This window comes from Mobula birostris, chromosome 8, assembly GCF_030028105.1.
Source record: "Mobula birostris isolate sMobBir1 chromosome 8, sMobBir1.hap1, whole genome shotgun sequence".
Lineage (NCBI taxonomy): Eukaryota > Metazoa > Chordata > Chondrichthyes > Myliobatiformes > Myliobatidae > Mobula > Mobula birostris.
Window position 1 is genome coordinate 126,109,998 of NC_092377.1, and position 15,628 is coordinate 126,125,625.

General features: G+C 51.1%; 1 protein-coding gene across 1 annotated transcript; it reads left to right on the forward strand.

The window, feature by feature from the left end:
* Positions 1 to 1,726: 1,726 nt before the first annotated feature.
* Positions 1,727 to 15,628, forward strand: LOC140202056 (high affinity cGMP-specific 3',5'-cyclic phosphodiesterase 9A-like). Its single transcript, XM_072266912.1, has 14 exons — positions 1,727 to 1,823; positions 2,194 to 2,248; positions 3,057 to 3,127; positions 6,844 to 6,919; positions 7,645 to 7,726; positions 8,376 to 8,450; positions 10,379 to 10,465; positions 11,121 to 11,225; positions 11,539 to 11,621; positions 12,381 to 12,537; positions 13,312 to 13,425; positions 14,260 to 14,364; positions 14,671 to 14,799; positions 15,474 to 15,628. The coding sequence occupies exons 1-14, from the start codon at positions 1,727 to 1,729 to the stop codon at positions 15,606 to 15,608; spliced, it is 1,371 nt and encodes a 456-aa protein (XP_072123013.1). The 3' UTR covers positions 15,609 to 15,628.

Consider the following 15,628-nt stretch of genomic DNA (forward strand, 5'->3'; position numbering starts at 1 on the left):
AAGTAGAAGAAGGGGCGATTTGTCCCCAGGTCCCAATGAATATTCGCCAGAGGTCCAAAAACAGTTCTAGGGGTTCTGCCCTATCCATGCACCCACCTTGTCCGGACTGAACCCTTTCTGCACCAAGGTTCTCATTACGCCCCCTCGTCTAAGATGGAGCACATGGGCAGACCAGCACATTCATGGCTATCGTGACCACCCTTTCCCTCCTCCTCTCCCCCCTCCTCCTCCACCTTCACCCTCTCCCCTCCTCCTCTCCTCCCACCCCTCCTTCCCCTTCCCCACATTCTGCTCTCCCTCCCCCTCCCCTCCCCTATCCTCTCCTCTCCCCCTCCCCCATCTTCCCCTGCTCCTCCCTTGCCGTCTTCCCCCTTCCTCTATTCCAGGTGATCTTCAGCCGCTTATCTAGTCCGTCCGACGTTCGGGATCTCTTGTGTGCCGCTACTGGGCTTGTCAGGTCAGTCGGGCCGCTTGGCGCAGCGACTAACTCTCCGCTCCTTAGCCAGAGGACGGCACGTTCGGATCCATACGTTTTAGCACCGAGGTCCGTGCTGGGGGAGGAGTAGTGAGGAGGGAGGGCTACGGGAGGCGTGGTGTGGAAGAATCGCTGTGAGAGCGACGGCTAGAGGAGAGGGAGGGAGTTTTATGGAAAGCTGAGGGAGTCTGCCTCTCGTTCTCAGATCTTCTCTTCCTATCCAGAGGGGGCACGCTGTCCTTGCTTGACCACAAGGGGTCGCTGGTGACAATTGATCCTGAGATGCCACCGAATACCAGAAGGTAGGACTCGACGGTCAAGGGGCCCGGGATGTTTGGAAATATCCTTGGAATGAGGAGGTGATTGAGTAATGAGGACAGGTTTAGTAGAGATTTAATCCCAGAGACCTGGGTTCGATCCGACCCCTCACGCAACGTTCCCTCCCTCCTCACTGTCTGTTTGGAGTTTGTCAGTGGACTGTGGCTGGAGATTCACTGTGGAAAGAGTGTCTGTGGTCTGTGGGAGGAGATTCAGTGGGTGGGGGGGGAGTTGGTAATGGGGAGTGGGGAGTGTCTGTAGGAGGAGATTCAGTGGGTGAGGGGGGAGTTGGTGATGGGGAGTGGGGAGTGTCTGTGGGCTGTGGGAGGAAATTCAGTGGGTGAGGGGGGAGTTGGTGATGGAGAGTGGGGATGTCTGCGGGAGGAGATTCAGTGGGTGAGGGGGTGTTGGTGATGGAGAGTGGGGAGTGTCTGTGGGAGGAGATTCAGTGGGTGAGGAGGGAGTTGGTGATGGGGAGTGGGGAGTGTCTGTGGGCTGTGGGAGAAGGGGGAGTTGGTGATGGAGAGTGGGGATGTCTGCGGGAGGAGATTCAGTGGGTGAGGGGGGAGTGTTCATCAAAGTGACAGATATTAATTATGAAATATTTGTTTTATAGTTCTCCATATAAGGTTATTGTTACATCATCAGGGCCCTCAGGTAAACAATTTTTAAATGTTAAATTCTTCCTTGGATCAGGCCTTCACTGGCCCAGATCAGCATTTTGCCCATCACTCTACCCCGTTGCTTCGAGGGCCATAGCCCTGGTTCAGAAACGTATACGCCACGGACAGGACAGCTCACCAACACCTCTACTTCCTCCGGCGGTTTCAGAAGTTCAACATGTCACTGTTGACATTGACGATCTCTATCAATGCGCCAAGGAAAGCTTCCTGTCCTGGTGCATCAGGGCTTAATACGGCAACTGCTCTGCCCATGACCGCAAGAAACAACAGAGTTGTGGACACAGCTGCGCACATCGCAGGCACCAACTTCCCTTCCAAGCACTCTGCTTACACTTCCCTCTGCCTTGGTAAAGCAGCCAGCATAATCAATGATCCATCCATCCCCAGACATTCTCTCTCCTCCCCTCTCCCATCGGACAGAAGATACAAAAGCCTGGAAGCATGTACCACCAGGCTCAAAGACAACTTCCACCTCACTGTCATAAGATTATTGAACAGTCCCCCAGTGCGATAAGATGGACACTCGACCTCACAATCTACCTTGTACCTCGCTGTCTGCCTGACTGCGCTTCCCGGGTAATTCTAACAGCTACTGCTTTACCCTTGCACTATGTCGATGCACTGATGTGAGGAAACGATCTGTGTGGACAGGATGTAACATCACTGTACCTCGGGACTTGTGACAATAACAAGCTGATTTATTGATTTCACTCACAGACAGAGAGGTCCTACTACAGAAATTCTGCACTGATGTCACCGTCCAGCTCTCCAGGTACTGGATTCAGAACAGCGGAAAGTGGGAACGTGATTACCGGCGCTTTCTCTCCCCTTCATTGCTGACGTCCCCGCTGCCTTTGGTGGCCAGGCCCATAAGACCACAAGACATAGAATTCTGCTCCTCTATCCCCCATCATGGCTGATTTATTTTCCCTCTCAACTCCATGGACCTCAGAGACTGGAGAGAGCAGATAGTCTGAGACTGTTTACCCCAGAGCAGTGGAAGCTGAGGGGGTGACCTGGTAGAGCTCTATAAGAGTTGTGGGAAACATATGTAGGGAAGACATTTTACCTTGCTAATGGATCCCCAAGCATGATAACATTGACTCCTGAACTCGCAACCTACCTCGTTGCGGTCCTTGTCTGCCTGCGCTGCACTTTCTCTGCCACTGTAACATTTTGTAATTGTTTCACCTTTTCATGTTTTTTTTGGTATGGGTATCAAAAACAAGAGGATGGAGATGTAAAGTCCATCTGAGGTGTAATCACTTTCACACAGGAGGACATTAAAATTATTCTTACACAGAGAGGGGTTGGTTATCTAGAACGGGTTGTCAGAGAACATCTTTTTCTGTTCTGTGTGTTCTCCCTGAAACTCCCCTCATCCCTCACCACATCTTCAGGCGGTGTAGGTCTTTGACACAGAACAACATCCATCACAGTACGTATCAATGTTTTGCTGTTTGATGTGACAAATGAAGCTAAACTTTAATCTTAATCGTTTTCTACTCTCGCCCTTGATTTCTCAGAAAAATCGCTCTGTCCCCTCTCTCCTCACCGCCTCCCTCCCTCCCCCTTTGCAGGTACCTGAGGGTGGGCGAAATCGAGAGCGAGATTCGGAATAAGCTGGTTGTCTTGGAGAGACGGGTGGAGGGTGAGTGATGTTTGTCCACCCCTGCGCCTCCAACCATGGTCTCCAACCCCCTCCTCAGTGACTGGGGGGAGGGGGATCATGATATTTCCGCAGTAATTCCATACAGCTACCCCCTCCTCCCTCATCCTGCCCCTCCCTACTTATCCTCCTCCCTCTTGCTCTGCCTCTCTACCTCGTTCTTTTCCCGTCCTTCTTTGAGAGACGCTCGAGCTCTCTCAACCCTTTCTCATAAGACATGCTCTCTAATCCAGCCAACATCCTGATACATCTCCTCTGCACCCTATCTGAAGTTTCCACATTCTTCTTATAAAGAAGTGACCGGAACTGAGCACAGTTCCCCAAGTGGGGTCTAACCAGAGTTTTACAGAGCAGCAACATTACTTCGCAGCTCTTGACCCCAACCCAATCCCCCCCACTGATGAAGGCCAACATATTATAAGCCTTCTTAAACCCACTCCCATGTTTCTAGTAAATCTCACCCCTTTCACCCCAAGCATCGAGTTCAGTTGTTCCAAACCTGGGGTCCAGGGACCCCTCGGCAAAGGGTAGGGGTCCATAGCATAACAAAGGGTGGGAACCGCAGCTGTAGTTCTTGGTTCTCTTACCTTGGCGAAAAGATAGATCATAATTACAGGCCTCATGATTTTCTACTCCTCTATAATTTCTCCATTCAGTCTCCTGCGCTCAAAGGAATGAATTCCTATTCTGCCCAACCAGTTCCTTTAACTCAGGGCCTTGAGTCCCGGCAATATACCCATCAACGTCTGCCTTTTTCCCAGCTTAATGGTAGTTTTTCCTGAACGGGGTGACCAAAACTGTATACAATATTCAAAATGCAGCCTCAACAACATTTGGTGCATCTGTAACATAGAAACATAGAAAACCTACAGCACAATACAGGCCCTTCGGCCCACGAAGTTGTGCCGAACATGTCCCTACCTTAGAAATTACTAGAATTCCCCATAGCCCTCTATTTTCCGAAGTTCAATGTATCTATATAAAGGTCTCTTAAAAGACCCTGTCCTATCTGCCTCCACCACCGTTGCCGGCAGCCCATTCCACGCACTCACCACTCTGAGTAAAAAACTTACCCCTGACATCTCCTCTCTACCTACCTATAAAGAGGAATAGATTGAGTGGTCAGCCAGCGCCTCTCCCCCAGGCACCACTGCTCAATACAAAAGGACATGGCTTTAAGGTAAGGGGTGGGAAGTTCAAGGGGGATATCAGAGAGTAGTTGGTGCGTGGAATGCACTGCCTGAGTCACTGGTGGAGGCAGATACACTAACGAAATTTAAGAGACTACTATACAGGTATATGCAGGAATTTAAAGTGGGGGGTTATATGGGAGGCAGGGTTTTAGGGTCGGCACAACGTTGTGGGCTGTACGATGTTCTATATTCTACTCCCCAGCGCCTTAAACCTGTGTCCTCTTGTGGCAACCATTTTAGCCCTGGGCAAAAGCCTCTGATTATCCACAAGATCAATGCCTCTCATCATCTTATACGCCTCTGTCAGGTCACCTCTCATCCTCCGTCGCTCCAAGGAGAGAAGGCCAAGTTCACTCAACCAGACGTGACGTCCAACTCCAGTACTCAGTGCCCTAATTGATGAAGGCCGGTGTTTAGAAGGAGATGGGTGAACTCACTGAAACTTCTCAGATCCTGAGGGAACAGGACAAGGGGGATATTTGCCCCAGTGGGATTGTCTCTCGATCGAGAGGACAGAGTTATCAGAACTGGCGGCGGGGGGGGGGGCGCTGGGGGTGTCATTTAATACTGTGATGGGTAGGGACCAGCACGTGTCATCAGAAACAGACATGACTGCGCCTCTGTTTTGTGGAATTTAATGCCATGGCTGGTGATGGATACCAAGTCATTGGGTATATTTAAAACAGAAGTTGATGGTTTCTTTGAGTCATAGACTCCTAGAACACTATAGCACAGAAACAGACACTTTGGCGCATCTAGTCTGTGCCGAACCACTAATCTGCCTCGTTTTATCGATCTGCACCTCGACCATAGCTCCCCATACACCTTCAACCCATGCGCCTGTCCAAATTTGTCTTAAACGTTGACGTCGGCCCGCACCCATCACTTTCACTGGCAGCTCATTCCACTCTCTCACCGCGCTCTGAGTGAAGAATATTCCCTTCATATTCTCCTTAAACATTTCACCTTTCACCCTAATCCATGTCCTCTAGTTGTAGTCTCACCTAACCTTGGTGTGATTCGCACATTTGCTGATCCAGTTTACCACATTATCATCAGATGATTGATTTATGTGACAGACAAACAATGGAGCCAGCACCGATCCCATGGCACACCACTAGTCACTGGCTTTGAGACAGAGAGGCAATCATCTACAACCACTCCCTGGCTTCTCCTGCAAATCCAATGTTTAATCCGATTTACAGCCTTGTCTTGAATACCAAGTGACTCACTAGTATATATTTCCCTGGCTTATTCTTGAAACATTTCTTAAAGAATAGAACAAAATTAACTATCCTCCAATCCTTGGGCATCTCACCTGTGGCTAAGGATGTTTTAAACATCTTTGTCAGAGGGTCGGAGGGAAAACCTTGTCAAGCCCTGTGGATTTCTCCACCCAACCTGCCTTCAGACTCCTCCTGTGATCCGTACAGGACCAATGACCTCGCCTCTGCATTGCCTCACACCTATAGACTCTGTGTCCATCTCCTGAGGAAACAGAGATGGAAAACAAACATAAAAAAATCCATGTAAGATCGCTGCCGTCTCATTCGGCTCCACACAGAGATCACCACGCTGATCTTCCAGAGGACCAATTTTGCCCCTTGTTATCCGTTCACTCTTAACGTAGCTGTAAAATCCCTTCCGATTCTCCTTCAGCTTGTCTGCTCGAGCAACCTCATGTCTTCTTTTAGCCCTCCTGATTTCCTTCTTAAGTGTTCTCTTGCATTTCTTATACTCCTAAAACACCTCATTGTGCCTGCCTACTCCTGCACCTCCTTCTTTATCTCAACCAGGGCCTCAATATCTCTGAATACCCAGGTTCCATTAACCTGTTATCCTTGCCTTTTATCCTGACAGGCACATACAAGCTTTGTACTCATGAAAACTGAAGTCCTCTCTCCTACCAAGTACACCTTTCAAAGAAAGCAAAATCTATACAAGCCAGATCCTTTCTGGTACCATCAAAATGGGAGTTTTTCTGACCAGTAATGCCACCTGCTCCCCTACCCCGGCACCGCTCTGTCATGTCTCAAACAATGAAACCCCGGAATACTGAGCAGCCAGCCCTGCCCCCCACCACAACCAAATTTCAGTGATGGCTAAAATGTCATAAACTTCACTTGCTGATCCATGCTTTAATCTCTCCCTCCTTTCCTACAATACTCCTTGCATTGAAACATGCGCAGCTCAGAACCTCAGTCCCACCACGCTCAGCCTTTTGTAACAACACCTTTCTTCACAACACTTGCAATTAGTAATTTTGTGATTAGTAAAGGTGTTAAAGGTAACGGGGAGAAGGCAAGAGAATGGGGTTGAGAGGGATAATGAATCAGTCGTGATCGAATGGTGGATGGATCAACCCCGCACACCGACACTCTGGTTCGATCGCTCCCCGTGATTGTTGCCCTCCTCCGTGGGTGTCCTCAGCACAGGCTGATCCCAGGATCCCACGGACACGGAAGACCAGGCGGTTAATCGGGAATGGCTTGGATTCTGTTGCAGTGGAGAGCAGGAGGAGAGCCGAAATCGCCAAGTGTCAGGGGGAGATCGAGAGGCTGCGGGAAGAGCTTGCCAAGAGGTAGGAGGTAGACAAGAGGCCACCCTCCAACCGATCCATGTCCGCAGGGTGAATTCCTCTCTCTCATTGGGCCAGATCAGGATTTATTGTCTCCCTCTCGCCTCCCTCAAACGTGGAGCTGAGTCGCCCCTTCGAACAGCCACAGCCCACAGTACGGAGTGGGAGAGAGGGAGTCCTAGGGTTCAGGCCCAGCAACGGTGAAGGAATGGCCCACAGATTTCCGAGTGGGGGTATTGGGGAAATAGCTGTCCCCACAAACATAAAGCTGCCCTCATCCTTCTGGGCAGAAAGGGGTGCGGACGTAGATACTGTGCGAGTAGCCCGAGCGAGTAACAGCAGAGCGTTCTGTAGACACTGCACTCTGCAGCAATGGTAGAGGGTGAGGAGTGAGGGTGTTTAGGGTGGGTAGGTGGGGTGCTGAATGAACGGCCTGCCTTGTTCTGGGTGGCATTGCGCTCCTCCAGAGGTGCTGGACCACCGTGAGGCAGCAGGGTCCGAAAAAAAAATCTCCACAGTATTTTCTCAGCAACTCTGAGAAAACCCTGGAGATGAGGACCGAGATTGTCAGTGTTGGACAGAGGGAAGGGGACACACGGAGGGGTGGGGGGGAGCTGAGGCTCAGGGTGAGTGGATCCTAGTTGTCGAGTAGCGTTGTGAAGGGCCGTGGGATTGGGGTGAGGAATGAATGCTGAAAGCTGATCTCTCTGTCTCTCTCTCTCCCTCAGATCCCTCTGGATTCCTGACTCCCCATGTCCCCCTGCCAGCAGGAGGCTCACCCCTCGCCGTGACGTTCCCTCACATCCCAAGGTAAGAACCCCCCTGTCCCAATGTCTTCAGTCACTCCTCCTAGTCTGTGACCTTCTCCAGCACCTCGAACCCTCCTTGTCTCTGTAAACTCCTCCGACCCCTACACCCCTCCCCATCTCTACACCCCCTTCCAGACCCCACACACCTCCCAGTCTTTGTAACCCCTCCAGCTCCTATACCCCTCTCTGCTTCTGTGAAATACAATTCCTGCCAGCACACCCCTCACTGAGTGGGGAGCACTACACTGTGGAGGTGCTGTGAGGAGGGAGCGTGGGCTGTGGGCGGGGGAGTGAGGAGGGAGCACCACGCTGCAGGAGGGTCACTGAGGAGGGAACCTCATGCTTTCTCCAGACGAGACGTTAATCCAAGGCCCGGTCTGTGCATGTTAATGTCCCACAGCCACAAATGGGGAGTCTGGGATGGGTGGGGGAGTGAGTTTCTCCCCGGGGTTCCAGAATGCTGTTAATGAGATCTTACTGATTGGTGCTTCCGACTGCATAGACATAGGTATGCGCTTCTGTGAAGAGGCACCAGGCCGGGGTGAGGGTGTGGTTTGGTGGGGCCGAGGTTTAAGACATGTGGCTTTGACGTGGAGATGTTGCACTCATGCACTGACCTCCTGTTCCTCTTTGTGCCTCCCCGCTCCCAGTACACCCTCTCTCCAGAGACCATCGAGGCACTGAAGAAGCCAACCTTTGACATCTGGCAGTGGGCTCCCAACGAGGTAATTTCAGAAGCGGAGCTTCTGAGCACAGCAAGAGTCCATCACCGGGCCATGAGGTGCAGTTCCTCATCGAGTCCCACCCCATGGGAGATTGCCTGTTTGAACACAATGTTATTGTACTTGGCCAGCTCTCTTTGGAATTGCTATTAGGTTGTTATTGTCACATGCTCGGAGATACAGTGAAAAGCTCGTGTTGCATATTGTTCATACAGATCAGATCACTACACAGTGCACTGAGCTAGATCAATGCAAAACAATAACAATGCAGAATAAAGTGTAGAAATTACCAAAAGAATGCAGTGCAGGTATACGATAAAGTGCAAGATCATAACAAGGTAGATTGTGAGGTCAAAAGTCCATCTTATCACATAAAAGGTCCGTTCTAGAGTCCGACAATCGTGAGATAGAAACTGTCCTTGAGTTTGGTGGTGTGTGATTTCAGGGTTTTGTACCTTCTGCCCAATGAAAGAGGAAATCTCCGGGGTGGGAAAGGCCTTTGATTATTCTGGCTGATTTACTGAGGCAGTGGGAAGTGTAGAGTCCGTGGAGGGGAGGCTGTTTTCCATGATGTACACAGCTCTCTGCAGTTTCTTGTCATCACGGGCAGAGCAGTTGTCGTACCAAGCCGCCATGCATCCAAACAGTATGATTGCTGTCGTGTGTCGATGAGAATTGGTGAGGGTCGATGGAGACATGCCAAATGTCTTAAACCTCCTGAGGAAGTAGAGGCATTGGTGAGCTTTCTTGGCCATGGGGACAAACTATTAGTGATATTCGCTCCTGGGAACTTGAATCTCTAAGCCTTTCTGCCTCAGCACTGTTAATGTAAACAGGGGACCATCCCCCACCGTCACCTTCCTGAAATCAATGACCGGCCCTTTTGTTTTGTTGACATTGAGGGAAATATTGTCACAACGCCGTATTACTGAGCCATTGGAGATCATTGTAGGTCCCAATGGAAGGGTCATCCTTGTCCCTGCGCTCTCCCAATTGGTTCACTGGTAGACTCTTCCTTTCTCTGTGATTCGATGACCTTTAGTCAATCATTCCAATGCTTCCATTTTCCTGTCAGAACATTCAAAGGCAATGGGATTTCAAAATGTTGCATACAACCTGTCACCTCCTCCCTCCCTCAGTCTCTCAAATGTCCACAGCCGGTCAGCTCCTCTCTCCCTCAGTCTCTCAAATGTACACAGACGGTCATCTCTCTTCCCCAGTCTTTCAAAAGTACAAACCTGTCACCTCCCTCTCCCAGTCTTTTAAATGTACTCAGCGGGTCACCCCTCTCCCCCAGTCTCTCAATGCAACCCATGTCACCTCTGTTCTCTCCCCAGTCTCTCAAATGCACACAATCTCTCTCCCCAGTCACTCAATCCTATCTTTCTCCACCCATCTCCCCGCTCACTCTTTCTTCAGTTTCTCTCTAACTCCTTCTCTTTCTGTTTTTTAATTCCATTGTGCTTTCTATCTCCTTAACCCGAATTTGCTCACTCACTGCAACTCTTTCTCTCCCTGCTCTCCCTCCCTCTCTGTCTATTGCTTAATTTGCTTGCTCACTTTCACCATAATATTCATCACCTCTCTTTATTTCCTTTCTCTTTCTTCTCATTTCAATTTAATTCTCTCTCCATTCTCTCATTCCTTTTATCTCATTCTCTCTCATTTCTCAGCTTTGCTGCATTCTCTCTTGCTATCTATCTCTCATGTTCCCTCTCTCCCTCTCTCATTTAAATCCTCAGATCTGCTCTCACACCATTCTTCCCCACCTCCTTTCAAACAGAGAGTCCCAGATCACGACAGCTTAACCCAGGAAATGTCCGCTCCACCCCCGGTGGGTTATGTTGGGGATGAAGAGGACTGGCGAGAAGAGGGAAGACTGGGGGTGGGATGGGGGTCTGAATTTGGATGTGTTTCTGCTCTCCCCACAGATGCTGAGTTGTATCGAGTACATGTTCCACAGTCTGGGCTTGGTCCACCAGTTTAACATCAATGCCATCACTCTGAAGCGATGGCTGGTAGGTACCCTTTCCTCATCCACCTCTCCCAGTAACCATTCATCCACAAGATCTCCATTCCAAACCCTTCCAGTCTACCTGTCTAATGGCCTCCCTCTGTCTGCTACAACTCCCTCATCTCACTCCTCATCTCTCAACTTTCTTCTGAATCATCCATCTCTCCCTCTCTCATTTTCCCATCCATCTCTCTGTGAAAGAGTTGAGGGGTGGAGGCAGGAATCTCAATTATTATATATCTCTCTCCTCTTCTCTAATCTCTCTTTATTTTTTCCTCTAATGCCTCTCCCTCTATTTTCTTTCTTTCTTCTTCCCCACCTCTTCATCCGCATCATTCCCCTTACCCTTCCAGAGTTACAGAGATGGGATGGCAATGCGTGCCGAAGGGGGTCACAGAGATGGGAAGGGGTGCAGATGCTGGCGGGGGTGATAGAGATGGAGGAGGGGTAAAGGGGCTGAAGGAGGTTACAGGGACAGGAGATGGGGAGGGGTTAATGGGTTCTGTTCGAAGAGGCTGAACCCAATGAGGGAACAGAGGGATCCCTGATGGCCCTCAGCCCCTAATGGAGGGATTGGTCAAGTGTGAGGCCAGAGCACCAGCAGGAACCCGATGGACCGAAGTGTCTGTAACTATCTGCATCCTCTCTCTGTGCCACAGCTGAGCGTCCAGGAGAACTACAGGCAGAATCCGTTCCACAACTTCCGTCACTCCTTCTGCGTAACCCAGATGATGCATGGCATGATCCAACTGTGTGAGCTGCAGGTGGGTGCATGGGAGCAAGTTCTGACCATCCCGTCCGTACTAGTCCTCTGTAACGATCACTACAGTCAGGTTCACTCCCCACCGCACCCTCATCATTGCCCCTCCCACCACCCTCTCCTCAACACCCTCCCACAACATTCTGTCCTCACTCTCCCTCCCACAGCACTCCCTCCTCACGCTCCCCCCTGATTTGGAGGTGTTCGAGAAGATGGTGAGGGGAGGGAGCCCCAGTTGGGTGAAGTGTTGTGGTGGGGAAGGGGGAGGTGTGAGCCCAGACATACACTGACCCCATCCTTCTCCCTTGTGATCGCAGGCCCGGCTGAAACCCATCGAGATCTTGATCCTGATGACCTCCGCTGTCTGCCACGACCTGGACCACCCCGGACTCAACAACACGTGAGTCTGAGTGCCCAGCCCCTGGGGGTCACTCCATGTTGTAATTCCCGCTCCAACATTGGCCTTGATCCTGATTCCCCACCCCCCACCTCCCAACAACAGCTCCAGTGAGTTCACCAAAAGCTCCTCAAACATTAACCTTTCATTCTCGAAATCATTGTCATAAACCTCTCCAATGGCATCTTATCCTTCCTCAGCTAAACGGCACAAAACTGCTCACAATGCACCAAGTGCAGCCTGACCATGTTTTATAAAACCTCAGCATTACCTCCTTGCTTTTATAAACTAGTTCTCTGAAAATGAATGTTAACATTCCAATTGCCTTCCTTACTTCCGACTCAACCTGCAAGTTAACCTTTACAGAATCCTCACAAGGATTACCAAGTCCCTTTGCAACTCCAATTGCTGAATTCGTTCCCAATTTCGAAATTCATCTTTACCTATATTTCTTCTACAAAAATATACAGTGTGGCTGTACACAATGCTACACTCTTCCATCTGCCATTTCTTTGCCCATTCTCCTAATCTGTCTAAGTCCTTCTGCCGACATCCTGCTTCCTCAACAATACATACTCCTCCACCGATCTTCGTACAGTCTACAAACATTGTCACAAAGCCATCAATTCCGTCATCCAATAATTGACACTTAACGTGATGCCAAGCTCACTGCGGAGGAGAGATGACCACTGATGACTGTCCCCGCTCTCAGTCTAAGGGTTGGACTCTTGCCTCCCACTACCCCACACCTCCCCCAAATAGATACCAGGTCAATGCTCAGACCGACCTCGCACGTCGCTACGGCAACCACTCCCCCCTGGAACAGCACCACTGCGCCGTGGCCTTCCAGATACTCTCAGATCCCAACTGTAACATCTTCGCTGGCACAGAGACGGGAGTCTCGGAGGAGATCCGGAAGGTGAGACATTCTGCAGAGGTTGGCGGGGTAGGGGAGGAGAGGTGGCGAGACTGAGGGAGGGTAATGTGGGGGAGCGGCCACAAGAGAAGTGGGAAAAAGCTCACCGAAGATTCAGGGGTGGGAAACTCTCAGGAGGGGGGTGGAAGGAGGTACGGATGATCGAACATCTTCCAGATTTCCACAAACATCGCAGGATATTTTAGAGTGACTGATCGTTCAAAGGTACTGAAATAGCCCAGACACTGATCACCAACAGGCCGTAGACAAGGAAGAACCAGACAAGTCTTGGTACAGAAATTGGTCTGACAAGGTAGCAATGGTACAGGAGTTGGGACATAATGTTACAGCTGTACAAGACATTGGTGAGATCACACTTGGAGTTTTGTGTGCATTTCTGGTCGTCCAGCTATAGGAAGGATATCATGAAGCTGGAGAGAGTGAAGGGAAGATTCACGAGGATGTCACCAGGTCTGCATTCTGAAGATGTCCGTGATGGTGGGGAGGGTTGTGTCTGTGATGGTGTGGAGGGTTGTGTCCGTGATGGTGGGGAGCGTTGTGCCCGTGACGGTGGGGAGCGTTGTGCCCGTGACGGATCTGCCTGAGTCTACGACCCTCTGCAGCCTCTTGTGATCCCGTGTATTGGAGCCTCCACACCGGGTGGCAATGCAACCAGTCAGAATGCTCTGTTACAGGGAGAGTTGGTGGGTGGGAGGGGGGCGGTAAGCCACGTGTCTGTATACAGGAGGGGCTCTGACCTTCTCCCTTTCCCCCCAGGGGATGACGGAGCTGATCTTGGCCACAGACATGGCGAGGCACGGGAACATCATGGATGTGTTTGCACAATGCCTCGACGTATTCGACTACCAGAACCAGGAACACGTCCGACTGGTCAGTAATGAGACCCCAGGGGACTCTGGACATCAGGATCTAAACAGCTGAAGGCAGAGAGAAGGGAGGCACAAAGACAGCGAGGGGTGTAGGGGTCGGAGGGGCTCATAAAGATGGGATGGGTATAGGAATTGGAGGGTGGAAGGAGTGGCAGAGATGGAAAGGTGTGTAGGGGTTAGAGGGCTGACAGAGATGGGAAGTGTGTTGGAACTGGAAGGAATCACAGAGTGTAGGGTGTAAGGGAGGAAGTGGGTCACAGACACGGGGAGGTGTGTGGAATCCAGCGGCAGGGAGGGGGAGTGACACAGAGACAGGGAATGTAGGGGGCTGAGGGGGTGATAGAGATGGGGATACACACTCAATGTTCTTGTTAATTGGAATTGGTTTATTATTGTCATATACAGTGATACAGTGAAAAGTACACTGTTCATACAGACAGGTCATTACACAGTGATTTCAGCTAGAATGAGGTCAAACAATAACTGAATGCAGAATCAGGTGTAACAGCTACAAGGAGAGTGCAGTGCGGGTGGACAATAAGCTGCGAGGCCGAGACCTGGATTGTGAGGTCAAGTCCTTTAATGGCACAAGAGATCTATTGAAGAGTCTGATCACAGAAGGGTGGAATCTGTTTGAGCCTGGTGGTACGTGTCTTCCGAGGACGTTTTACCTTCCCCAGGGGGGTGGCGGGAAGGTTTGATGATGAGGGACTGTCTGGGGCCAGGCATCACTGTGTTAACAAGTTGAGTAGAGGGGTGGGAATCGGCTACCCGCGACTTGTCAATTTCCTCCTTCTCTGCAGCTCACTAACACCCTCGTCCTCCCTGTCCACAGCTGGAACAAGTACTGATCAAATTCTGTGACACCTCCAATGAGGTGCGTCCCACCCAGGTCTCTGAGCCCTGGCTCGACTGTTTGTTACAGGAGTGCTTCATGCAGGTGGGTGGTGGAGGGGAAGTGTCATGGGTGGAAGGAGTGAGGCAGGAGCATCTCGCTGTGAGGAGGGAGTGTCGCACTAAGTGAAGGACAGTAGGGTGGGGGGAGCGCTGGGGGAGGAGCGGTGAGGAGGGAGCGCTGTGGGGGGGGGGGCAATGAGAATGAAGTGCCTTGCTGTGGGAGGGGGAATGAGGAGGGAGCAATGAGGAGGGAATGCTGTGGGAGGAGCGCTGAGAAGGGAAGGAATGCCTCACGGTCAGGAGAGGTTCCGGTCTCTGTCAATCCTGATGCAGTTGGACCTGTTCCCAGGGAGACCGGGAGAAGTCTGAGGGTTTACCAGTGTCGCCCTTCATGGACCGGGACCGGGTGTGGAAATCTCACACACAGAGCGCATTCTTCACTTCCACCCTCATGCCCATGTTCGAGTCCTTGACCAAGGTAACAGGGCTGAGAGTCGGGCGGGGGGGGGGGGAATTCACTGGGGGAGGGAACAAGTAATAGGGCTCATACTGAGTGGGGAGGGGGAAGGGACCAGGTCTTCACCCTCTCTTCATCCCATCCCCTGCTGCTCTCACTCTTCCCTCTTGAAGGTCAATCTCTTGAAGATGTACTCAGTGGTGGGGACGGTTATGCCGTGGTGGAGAGGAGCTGGCTCAGGTTACAGCCCTCTGCCGCCTCTTGTGATCCACCAGAACAGGTTGTGATGCAGCCAGTCAGAATGTTCTCTACCACACATCTATTTAAAAAATTGCTGTTTATTTGGTGAGATAACAAATCTCTTCAAAATCTGAACGCTGACATTGCCTTCCAGATAAGAATATAGACCCCTCAGGCCCCAACACCCCTCCCCATCTCCATGATCCCCCTCTGGCCCCTACATCCCCTCCCATCTCGGTGACACCCCTCTGGGCCCCACACCCCTCCCCGTTTCCATGAACCACCAATCGCCGCTACACTCCTCCCCATATCCGTAACCCCAAGCTCGAATTCCTGGCAATATTATCAGGAGACACCCTGTGATTGCGATAGGATGACCGGGAATGCCAACAGAGGGGAACGTTAATCAGAATCTGCTCCCAGGATGTGATGAGACATTGTCTGCTCTCTTCCAGCTCTTCCCCCAGCTGGAGGAGGAGATGCTGCATCCCCTCAGGCTGGCGAGGGATCGTTACCAGCAGCTCGGAGAGGGGGAGATGGCGAGACTGGAGGTGCCATCGGAGCCCACCATGGCATCTGTCTCCATCTGACGGGACAGCGGGATTTTTGT

Coding starts and splice junctions, on each gene's coding strand:
- LOC140202056 (XM_072266912.1), top strand. CDS start 1,727: ATGACCGCAAGAAACAACAGAGTTGTGGACACAGCTGCGCACATCGCA. Junction 11,226..11,538: donor TCCAACTGTGTGAGCTGCAG/GTGGGTGCATGG, acceptor TTGTGATCGCAG/GCCCGGCTGAAACCCATCGA. Junction 14,800..15,473: donor TGTTCGAGTCCTTGACCAAG/GTAACAGGGCTG, acceptor GCTCTCTTCCAG/CTCTTCCCCCAGCTGGAGGA.